The sequence below is a fragment of the Meles meles genome, chromosome 4 (genome assembly GCF_922984935.1).
Source record: "Meles meles chromosome 4, mMelMel3.1 paternal haplotype, whole genome shotgun sequence".
NCBI lineage: Eukaryota > Metazoa > Chordata > Mammalia > Carnivora > Mustelidae > Meles > Meles meles.
Genome location: NC_060069.1, coordinates 50,074,318 through 50,086,394, shown reverse-complemented (window position 1 = coordinate 50,086,394; position 12,077 = coordinate 50,074,318). Strand labels below are relative to the sequence as shown.

At 47.2% G+C, this 12,077-nt stretch overlaps 1 protein-coding gene across 1 annotated transcript in view; it reads right to left on the bottom strand.

Moving 5' to 3' along the window:
- Positions 1-8,844: 8,844 nt before the first annotated feature.
- The window catches only part of P3H2 (prolyl 3-hydroxylase 2), a 157,823-nt gene continuing 154,590 nt past the window's right edge, over positions 8,845-12,077 (bottom strand). Inside the window, exon 15 of the mRNA XM_046003907.1 lies at positions 8,845-11,105. Coding sequence (XP_045859863.1) covers positions 11,013-11,105 — 93 coding nt within the window. The 3' untranslated portion in view covers positions 8,845-11,012. The remainder of the gene's footprint in view (positions 11,106-12,077) is intronic.

Sequence of the window (12,077 nt, the reverse complement as noted above, 5' to 3'; positions counted from 1 at the left end):
CAAGACTAGAAAGGACATGGGCTGTAGGATGACCAGCTGTCCAGGTTTGCCCGGGGCCATCCTGGTTTTAACACTCTTAACTCTTCCCCCTTACCCCCTGGGACCTGGGACATTTGGCCACACTGCCTGCCTCAGTGAGCTAGTGATGCTTGGGGAGGTGGGACCCTGAGAGCTGAGGGTGCTCCAGACAGAGAGAACAGAGGGCAAACACCCGAGAGACAAGAGAGAACAGTGTGTGGGGTGGATCACGGGGAGAAGAGGCTATAGACAGGGGCCCCAATGTGTCTGGTTCTGTAAGCCTTGAAAATAAAACAGCCACAGAATTTGTTTTGATGTCAGCAGAAGGGTTTTGTTTTTTGTTTGTTTGTTTAAAGATTTTATTTATTTATTTGAGAGAGAGAGAGAGCGAGAGAGCATGAGATGAGCAGGGAGAGACAGAAAAGAAGAAGCAGGCTCTCTGCTGAGCTGGGAGCACGACATGGGGCTCAATCCCAGGACCCTGGGATGACGACCTGAGCTGAAGGCAGATGCTTAACTCACTAAGCCACCCAGGTGCCCCAGCAGAAGGGTTTTAAACGAGGAGTGCTAACACTAATGATTCGGTAGTTCTCTCTCTCTCATTTTCTTACTTGTAAAAGAGCTATAAAAAGACCCACATCATTTATAAGTTTTTAATCCCAAGTGAAGAGTAAGAAATCCGCAACCAGAGTAGGAAATAAGTTTGTATTCCGGCCGAGTGTTCAACAGCAACCAGGAGTCCTTCTGGGACCAGATTACCACCCCCTTTACTCTGTTTGCTTTGATAGCCTTGTTTTCCTAGGCTCAAAAATCTGAGACTCATGATTTTCATCTTCTTTTTTGGTGGCTCTGTTAGCCACCAAGTCCTTCTTTCTTTTTCTTCAACATGCCTCTCCTTAATCTTTTCCTCTTTGGTCCCACGGCTGCCAGTTGGATTCAGGCTGTCCTCATGTTGTGCCTGGGCAATAATGGACTAAGGAGTGTGCATGTGTGTGTCACAGAGGACAGTGGGTGTGGGTGTGGTGGAGGGTAATGAGATTAGGCTTCTCTGGGTGCAGGCAATAAGGAGATGTGTTGTCTATAGGGAATTTATTTATTTATTTAAAGATTTTCTTTATTTATTTGAGAGAGAGAGCGCAAGCAGGGGGAGTGGCAGAGGGAGAGAGAGTGAGTGTACAAGTAGGGGGAGGGGGCAAAGGGAGAGGGAGAAGCAGGCTCCCCTCTAAGCAGGGAGTCTTACTCTGGTAGATCAGGGGAGCCTGAGACAAAGGCAGACACTTAACTGAATAAGCCACCCGGGTGCCCCATCTATAGAGAATTTAAAAACAGTCATTTTAAAAGTCAGTCGGCTTTGTTTCATTTCTACATGTCAAGAATTAATGACAATTGTAAAGTCTTCTCCCCATTGGAATAGAGCACTCCCATCTATTCTCCACCCCTGGCCTTAATTTCTGTAACATTTTCTTCATTGGTCTCCCTGATTCCTGCCACTTTCTTCCAATCCCTTGGAGGCAACTGCAGTACCAACACCCATCGTTAGCTTCCCCAAACCTCAGAATCCTCCCTGAGGTTTACAGGATCAGCTCCAACACCACAGTCTAGCCTAGCTCTTGGTCAGGCCCTTGGTAACCTGAAGCCTGCCTGACAGCTGAAACTGATACTGTTACTCTGCGTCCCAAGCTCTCTTCGCTGTGACAGCCTGTGTCATAGAGCCTTGGCTTCCTGCCGCGTGAGCTGGGACGAGACTGAGTTCTGGATTCCAGCACTACCAGACACTGTGTGAACTTAAGCAAGTCACTTTCCCTCTGAAGGCCTCAGTTTTCTTATTCATCAAGTTAGGACCATCATAGGAGTAAAGCCGAAGTCACAGGATAGCAGTAAGGGCCAAATGAGATCCTGATTGTGCGACCAGCCACCCATGGAGGCAGGCGGCTCACGCGAAGCGAGAGAGGCCGCTGTAGGAGCGGCGGCCGCCAGGAATCGTGTCTATGGCCACAGCGTGGAGGGCTCTTTGCTTTCACAGTCGATTTTAAGTTCCGGCCTTGCATTTTCACCATTCCATATTCTACTCAGCCTTTAAAGGAACAGCTCTAGACCAACTTCCTCAAAAATTCCTCGTTTGCTGTTTAAGCCTGCCCCAATCTTTCTCTCTCCAAAAACCACCAGGACATCCCTCCTCTGTATTGACACAGGTCCCCTGTGGGTTCTCGCATAGCAAGTCTCCTCCCACCGGCCTAAGTGCCACCTCTTCCGCTTAGCAACCCTCTCAAGGTTGAACACACATTCAGTGTTAAATCGAGACTTATCAGAATGAACGAATGAATGAACGAATGAACGAATGAATGAATGAATGAATGAATATATATATTTTTTTACCCCTTACTGCAAAGTATGCTGACAGTGCCATCTGCTGCTAAGCTTTGATTCTGTGTTTTCTGCACCATAGAAAAGAAAGTCAGAGAATGCTCAGGAAAAGTAATAGGAAAAAAAAAATGTGCCTTCTAAAATGTTGGCTCAGAAAAGCCACTGAAATGTCCCAGTGCGAGAGGTGAGGAGGTCAGAAGGGCCCAATGATGTGGCTGCAGGAAGGCAAGGATCTCCTTCCAGATTGGTGACTGGCAACTGAATTGGAATTAAAACACCTTTTCAAATTTGTAGAACAAGTTTCCTTCTCCTGTGCCCCGGCCCCAGCATGAAGGGTGTGGTTTACAGCCAGATAATCAGTTTTAAATCTAACTGTATGAAAATTAACTTTGAAGATTCCAAGACGTTTCATGGGAGAATGCATTAAAAAAAAAATCATGAGAGCTGAAAAAGCATTGCTGGAGAAATCATAGTCCTATCCGTTTTTCTTCTTTTTACACGTTTTCATGTAGTAAAAATAACAATTGCCTTTTAATGATTGCCTGCTAGATGTTTGACATTTTCCTTCCTCTGGCTCAATTAAATCTTCAGATTTAATTGTATTGCTTGCTCTTTTACAAAGACATTGAATACGAGGGGATAAGAAATGTGTCTGTAATCAGAGAGCTGGGAAAGGGCTGCAGATATTCCCTGTCTGGGGGACAAAGCCTGCCCTCTTCCTTGCTGCTCTACCCTGACTCTGTGATGTGACCTGCACTGGGAGTCAGAGGACCTGGATTTAAGTCCAGATTCTACTAGTAACTTTTGTAGAAAGTTCGGTCAATAAATTTTTTCTCTGGGCCTCTGTGTCCCCAACTCTAAATTCTATAAGGGGTGTAGGACCAGATGCTTTCCAAACTCCTTCCAGCATGGGAGTCCGCTGTTTGCAGGGGCCTTGATTTGCTGAATTATAAAAACAGAACTTTACTGTGTCTGTGATTTTCCCTTGAGCTTCCAACACTGGCATCATCTTTCTAGTCTAAGCAACTCTGGACAGATTAGTGTGGACTTCAGATAAACAATAACCAAAGCACCCTATGCTGAACTTTGAAGACCACTCTGATCTCTTTTCATTTACTTTGTAAATCATTCTGCATGTAAATGTTGCATTCCCCCACCCACAACATTCATTCATACTCTATGCTGATTCTGAAGGCTGTGTGGTTTGAAGATTTCCGTATGCCAGTTTGTCACCTTTGACATCTTTGACAATTGGCCTTTAGTTGTAAGTGCCTTGGTAGGCACTGTGTCCCAGGTTGACGGGCACACCGCGACAGAGCCGAGTCCCCAGAGACAGAACCTCCACACGGTGCCGAGCTTTTGAAGTGGATCACTGGTGCTTCAAAGCCAAGTTCATGGTACAGGGAACAACATCTGATGTACTTTCATTACCCTTAGAGACAAAAATCATTACACAGGTGCCAAATGGCTGAGAAAAAAATCTGTACCCTGTGCTCAGCCCTGCGGCCTGGAAGTTCAGAGGAGGCTCAAAGTGCTCCCTGGGAGGAAACCGGAGCGTGTTTGAACAGCCCCGTAATCATACCTGGCACACTCAGAGTCCCAGAAGCAACCATCTTGCTGAAGACAGCAGCCTCCCTCTAGATTTCCACTGGGGTGTGCAGAGGGGTGAGTCCTGGGGGTCACATAAGTCCATATGGATTCTTCCTGCCCTCTAACGATTCCTAAGAAAATGGTCAGAACTGCAGTGTCCTGGCAGAGTCCAAACACTTAGTTTCCACTCAGGAAACTGACATCTACTGTGACTTTGACCTAAGGCAAAGTGTTCACGCACTCCGGGCATCTTTTTTCCTGTATGTGAATCATGACCTTGTCAACTGGAAGGTGGCAAAACACTTAGTGACAACCGTGCCATAAACAATGAAGGGAAGTGGACGTTGTTCCAGGAATCTTGACAGTCCCCAGTCAAGAGAGGGCCAACAATGCCTTCATGACTGTTCTTCACTTGTATTAAGTGGCTAGAAGCAGGACACATTTCAAATTAAGACGACTCAGAACCAAATTTGCTAAAAAACGTTGTGATAACTTTATCTTGGATATTGAGGGAAGAAAAAGCTTAGCAGGTCTTACTCACTTACCAATATTCACTTCAGAGAAGTGTAATTCTAACTCCTATTATCTTGTGAGAATAACAGGTCTTGACATTCTGAACTTGAAATCGAGTAGAAATACTGGTGTCTGTTCAGCAAATGTGCGGAATGCTGGAACATCACGAGAGCCCAGGACACTATTCTGGTGACCAGAAGCCTTGAAGTTGGCTTCTAAGCCTTGGGGCTCTATAATTTATTCTAAATCTAAGCAATGTAATTGCCTAAGACCTTCAAAGGCATTTAAAATGTTGAACAAACCAAAAACGGGTACAGGGACCAAACAGAGTAAGTGTGATTGGACACATGACATGACGTCCTATTCAGCCCTTTGGCTTGAAATGAGGCAAATGGACCCCATTAACTCCTGCTGGGGATGGTTTACTTCCAAGGATTCCTAAAGCCTCTGAAACCCTGTTCCCTGCCCGACCTTAGAAGAGATGTCCTCCCTAAAAGCATTGCATAGGTTTCTGGTTTTACGAAAAGCTTGACTGATTTTACCAAATGCTTTAGGCTTTTCAGATAATGCACCCGACTATCTTCAGGTGGGCTGGGAAACACTCATTATTCCCATTTCTGAGATGAAAGGTGAAGACTTTGAGAGAGTGGGCTGCCTCAACGGCATGTGAGATAGGAATTTTCTCAGACTTGCAGGCAGAGGACTAGGCCACTGGAAGAGCCCCCTAAAGGATGGGTTTCACTTCTGCTTCCCCCGACACTTGCCGCTCCTCTGCTTTTTAGTAAGAATCATGGTACTTGGCAGCTTCACCCCACCCACTTAAATATACCTCCTTCTAAAGAAATAAAATAAAACTTCCTTTTAAACTGGTATTTATTTGGATTTTCACAGCATTCATTAAAGTGCTTTCCCAGGGCGATCCGCAGTAAAGATCCCATTCCACACCCCCCTCTGGAACACCAGCTTTTATATGAACTCTCTCTCGGATAGCTTAACTTTTCAGAACCCTGGAAATCATCCAGGTCAAATCCCATGCTTTTTCAGTGGAGGACACTGTGGTGAAATGATAGGTCACATGGTTCGTTTCTGCTTATTGGTGGCAAACCCCGGACTCGAGACCCCGCTGAACTGTCGCCTTTTCTGTGAAGCTTTCCCTCTTTGCAGCCACTCCCTTCTCTTTCCCTTCACATGGTCTTTTTTTGGTTCCTGCTTCTATTACAACCCTTTATCACAGCACTCACCTCATTTTGTATTGTTTCATTTGTTTATATGCATTTCTTTTTTTTTAAGAGTTAGCATTTTTATTTATTTTATTTTATTCTTACATTACGTTAGTCCCCACACAGTACATCATTAGTTTTTGATGTCGTGTTCCACGATTCGTTGTCTGCGTATAACACAAACAATCTTATTTCCTTTTCTACTTCGCTTTGAATTTCTCAAAGGGAGGGATGGAACCTTGGTCATTTTCGAATACCTCCTTAAACCCACTGCCACGTAGCCACTCAAAAACTATCTGATTAACGAATTCATGAGTGACCAGAGCTTCACCATAACGCTCCGCTCTGACTATTCATTTTCCCTGTTTACAGAATGAAGATTGCTCTGATGTGTCTCTCAAGATAATTGTGTAGTTACGTATGATTGCCAAGTGCTTCGAGACCATAAAAAAGCTTTATAAATGCCAACCATGATTACAAGCCTTTGAAACAATGGGATGTATGATTTACAAGTGGAAAAAGATGAGCCATAGCAGGTAATGCCTCTTCCCTGGTTCTCATTTCTATCCCCGCCCACCACCAGGTAGTAATTCGGAGGTAGACACAGCAACGTGGGAGAAGAAGGGAGGGCTGAACTACAAGCTGGCTCAGGTTTCCAAAGCCTCTGCCATCACACTGCCATCAAGAGGAGAGAGCAACTAAATCTGACAAGATGGGCCAATGGTAAGAGCTCCCAGATAGACGGGTGATACCCGGTTCACTGTTGAAGTGAAGAACGCAGGTGGGTGGCCCCTCCAAAACAGATGACCGAGGAGGGCCCATAAAGTGGAAAGGCTCTCAAACTCTGCTCTTGTCACCTTTTGTTCTCCCTGCTCTCAGGTTCATATCAAGTGGCTGGAAGAGGTGTGTTGTATATTGAATGAAAGGACCATTCAGATTTTCCTCCCAGCAATGTGGGGCAGGAAAAGAGAGGGCAGGGACATCTTGCGTGGTTATTTTTCTTGGGAACCCTTAACCACGTTTTTGAAAGCAGAGGTGACTCACCGTGCCAATTTTTTACGCGGCGGATGCCATCCACTGCAGAGCAAGCCAAGATGGATGATCAGATTGTTCCAGACTTGACGCTGTTTGGCCTCACAGGTCAGCAGGAGGTACAGAGAACGTGGTGATTTTCCAGGGATGGGAGATAAGGGCGAAGGTCTGACCCCATGAGTCTGGATCTCCAGCTCAGCAGTGAGCTCAAAGAGTGGTTGACGTTACATGTCTCAGTGTGTCTGAAAAAAATCAACCAGGTCCCAAACAAAACAGCCCTGTGTCTCATGTTGGAAACATCAAATTACCTGGGAGTAGGGGATTTGCGGGTGGGCTGTGGGACTAGGTGGGGAGGTCACTTCATTTCATGGGCTTCTTGGCAGGAGGAAGAGGGATCATAACCAAGGACCTGAATCTAACTTGTGGTTTGGAGTTTTTGCCAAATGGCTCCCGTACCCTTGGGAAGTTCTGGATGTGGGAACAGTTAAACTCTTCTCCACTTCTCAGCCGTACCACCGTCAGTCACCTCAGAATGTTTCATTATTTGGCATAAGGAATTGGTGAGGTGGCCCCCATTACCTCCTTCCTTGACGTCAGTGAGGGAGTTGTTCCCTGTGGCTGTCTCATGTGAAATATTTCAGCATTTGTACTTCAATTAAAACTCACAGGTATATATTATTAAATGGTAGTGACTCATTCCATGGCTTCTCCTCAACTGAATAAGTGCCAAAAAGTGCTTTGTGCCCAGTAATGACGGAGACTGCATTAAAACTAAAATTTCTTGTCAAATAACTTATATTCAGGGCTCTGAAGAAAGCACCTTACATATCCAAGAATATCACTCTGTCCCGTGTCAGTGTTTCCTCAAGAAGAAATTTATGTTCAAGATTCTCTCTGCTTTGGAGGAAGAGGAAAGACACCTGACTAGAACCCTCTTTCCTTCTGGGAGCTTCATGAAGGTAGAGCCTGGCACATGGCATTTTTTCCAAAGTGGGGCTGATCTCATTGAATTACACAACCCATATTCAATACATCTCTGAGGAGAGAAGGGGAAATACGCCTTCACATATCACTCAGCAGGAAGACGAGAGAGGAGCAGAAGTTCAGATTTTATAAAAAATTGTACTTTTCTCTTCATATTAATGTATTATTTTATATTTAATATGCCTAGAAGCATGGCCAAGGGAGCAAATGGCCCTGGCACTTTTTCCTCCCTCCTGTTCAAAAGGCTGTATTCCTACCTCACACAAAAACATTCCAAGCTGAGTGATCACAGGCCGCAACTTCCTTTCACTGTTGTCCATGTCCTCACCTGGAAAGCAGGCCTCAGGATCTGTACCCAGAACACCTCCCGAGTACTAGTACGTGAGCAAGCTCTGGCTTAGAAGCACCCAGAGCAGTAGAGGGCGAAAATAAAAGCTTTGTGAAACTGCAGGCTTTTTACCCAATGGTCATCTGACAAGTGGAAATTCCCTAGGTGGTTTAGCTGAAGAGGACTGGCCTTGAGGTCCTAGAAAGTGGGCCTTTCAGCCAGGGTGGTCTCCAGCACAGACAGTGCTGCTGAGTGAATGAGAAAAAGGCCCCCCTTCTGCACAGACCCACCTCTCCAGGTCCAGAGGCTGGGGAACAAGCACCTTCTCCGACCAAATCAAAAAAGGCACCCCTTCCTCTAGCGGCCGCCGCCCTGGGCCAGACATCCTCACATAAACTCGACTTGGCAACCCTGGCTCAGATCAGCTTCAAGTCCTCCGATGACACTCCCTAACTCTCTGAGCACAATTATGTCTGGTTGGATGGGGAGCTGATTAAAAAATAAGTGCAGGGGGGCGCCTGGGTGGCTCAGTGGGTTAAAGCCTCTGCCTTCGGCTCAGGTCATGATCCCAGGGTCCTGGGATCAAACCCCACATTGGGCTCTCTGCTCAGCAGGGATCCTGCTTCCCTCTCTCTTTCTCTGCCTGCCTCTCTGCCTACTTGTGATCTCTATCTGATAAATAAATAAAAACCTTTAAAAAAAAAAAAGTGCAGGGGCACCTGGGTGGCTCAGTGGGTTAAGTCTCTGCCTTTGCTCAGGTCATGATCTCAGAGTCCTGGGATCAAGCCCCATGTCAGGCTCTCTGCTCGGCAGGGAGCCTGTTTCCCCTCTCTCTCCGCCTGCTTGTGATCTCTCTCTCTCCTCTGTCAAATAAATAAATAAAGTCTTTAAAAAAAGTGGATATACAGTGTCCCAGGTGTACAACACCACGGGCGGCCTGAAAAACAGGAATCGCCGCCCTGCGCAGTCAAGCCCATGGCACGAGACGCGGACCCATACCACAGCTCTGGAGGCCGGCCTCCACTTTCTGTGGGGCAGAATCCCCACCTTGGTGCTGGAGTCCCAGCCTCTCCTGGAGCTCCCACGGCACCCAGGAAGCGGGAACGACAAGGAGCCAAAGACTGTTTTCTTTGTTGATGCCTCGTTGCCAGAAAACAGAAATTAGATCTTGCCCAGATTCTCCTATCAGCCGATCTGCGTGCCAGCAAACACTTCTCCGTGAGACGGCAAACAGAGATCCGCCTTCCCAAAGCTCGGGGAGTTTTAGCCCTAAAATTGGGTTTAAAGTTTTCAAATCACATAGACCCAGGAGGAACCCCTTCCCAAATCTCACAATGTTTGCACAAGTAAATTTGGTGGTATTGGTGCCTATTTCTAAAATCGGCTTTGTTTGTGTCTTTTATTGGCTCGGTGTTGTATTTAAAGCAAGAGGCCGAAGGGCTTGGGAAACAATTATAAGCAGGTATGTCATTTTCAGAAAAGGAAACTGAAACCCAGAAAGGGAAAGACAGTAGCTCCAGGTCACACAGCAGGGCATACTGGACCCAGCTGGGATTCTAATCTAACGTTCCTTCCCTTCTCCCAACTGAAAGTTGGGTGGAAAACAGATGGCACACAACTCACTGTGACTGATTTTTCAGTCCCAAAGGATGAATGTGCTTACTCATCGACCAAGGTCATAAAAGGCAACCAATAAATGTGATTTTTCAGTGAACGTTTACATCTGGTGGTTTTCTAAAGAACTACTACCTGTACCAGTGCCCCTCCCAGAGGCAAGTAATCTCCGCCACCGGTTAGTAGCCTTCCCAAGACTGGAACCACCCCCGCTCCACCCTGAATAATGTCTTTGCAGGGCTTCCTTAGCATTCTGGCCGGGGACCAGATGTTCTCTGCAGGAACACCTCTGCTAACCATTTCCGTGCCTTCAAAAGCAGTGTTTCCACTTTCCTTGTGGCCCTGAAACACCAGCAAAACGAGTCATAGCCTGGTGTTGTCCCTGGGCTGTCCCCAAAGCCACAAAATCATTACCTAAAGACACACCAAACATTTGGGAAAAGAACACTAAATGCCAGGTGTTAGGATCAGCCTCCCTGTATTAAACAATCAGACACAAGCATGGATCTGGGAACTGGAGAGCAGCCAAGACAAGGGACACCAAAATACATGCAGCTGAAGACGGGAATCAGTCCGAAACCCACTTTTCTTACAAAATGTCCCTTCTCACCAGTGGGTCCCACACTCAGGCAACATGTCAATGGTGTCCCGATTCAGGTGGGATTGAAGATTTTCTTCCAAAGGCACGGGGTGTCATTCTACTTCAACTCCCCGAACAACCTTTTCTAAAGACACAAGTCTTAGGGCAGTCCTTCCTGGAGCACTGTGGGGGGGGAATCGAAGCTTCCAGTGTAAGTTTGCTCTCTGGGGAAAATACCAGGCCCAGTGACTCCACCAGGGCCCTGGCGATGCTGGGCCCTCCATCGCCTGCAGCACTCTTCCGAGAGGATCAGGGACACGCGAGGCAGCGCAGACCCTGCTGGGTGCTCCTCAGACCCCAGCTTGTGGCCCCCATACTGGGAGAGGGTGTTGCCGAAGGGCACGGGGCCCGAAAGCTTCTGAGTCCAATCACACGCTAACTTTAGAACTGGAGCACGCAGGACAAGTGTAGTGTTGCCAAGAACAAACTTATTCTTTCTGCCAGAGCTTTCGGATCTGCGGCAAAGGACGTGCACATGTGATGCGTGCATCAGTGTGTGTGTGCTGAGGGGATGGGGACGGAAGACCCCATGAGAGACCAAGACGGACAGGCTGAGTGAGGCAAAGCGAGCATCCGCGGGAACGGCAGGGGATCTGGCGACTCGGATTAACCTGTTAATTTATATCATGGCTCTGTACAAAAATAAAGGGGTTCTCATAAGATTAACAATTTAAATAAATATCTGATAGAACTTTTCTTTCCCTCGTTTTCATAGCTCATCCCTGGGGTTGATATTCAGTTCCTGCTTTCCTTGTTGTTCCTGATCCAGGATGGCGATCACTTTATCGGCCTGTATCCGCTCCTGCAAAACAGGTAAGGGACACACTTCTGTTACAGGAACCACAGTCAGTCCCAGCGGCAGGTGCTTCCCAAACACTTCCGGGCATCAGTGTGTGCAGAGACGGGAGCTAAGTCCAGGTCAGGACCCTCACCTCCATCCCCCTAGTGGAGCCTTCTCCTGACTTCCTTATGTCTTAAGCAGTAACTTTTCCAAGATTTCTCTCTTGTCCTGAAGTCTATTGTAGTCAACCGACTAGTACCCTTTCTACATTGTGGTTCCACAAACATCTCTAACTCAGGGCTCCAATCCAGCGTTCCAGCCAGAGTCAGCGTTTTCTCCTCCACACACCGATGCCAGTCCTCTTCACCATTCTCTCTCTCACTCAAGACCACCTCTGCTCACCCGTTTGCCCTCCAAGCCCAGCCATGGCTCCTTGGACCAGATAAATCACCAGGTCCTGTCTGTTCTCCCTCCTGTTTCCACCCCCTTTACAGTGCCCGCTATGGCTGCCTCAGTTTAGGGCAGGATTTCTGGACCTTGGCACTCCTGACATTTTGGGCCAGAGAATTCTTTGTTGTTGGGTGCAATCCCAGACCTAGTAGAATGTTTAGCAGCAGCCTTGACCTCTGCCCATTACAGGGACCTGGTAGCACCACCTTCCAAGTCTTGACAACCAAAAACATCTCTAAACCTTGCCGAATGTGCCCTAGGAGGCAAAAGCAGTCCCACTAGAGAATGGCAGATTTGGGCTCTCACCACCCCTTAGCCCAACTGGGGCAGCTTCCAGATCGTACCCCCATTTATCACCTGGCTCGCACATGCTTCTGAGGGGCTCCGAGCATTTCGGTCCCAACCACAACACCGTCTGGTTCATGCTCATAACCCTTGCACCGGTTCCTGTTGTTTGAGGTTCCAGGCCCAGACTCCTTGCTGTGCTTGGAAAGAGTCAGACCTGATTTCGACGTTTCTCTCTTCCTTGGTTTCCCCCTGCCT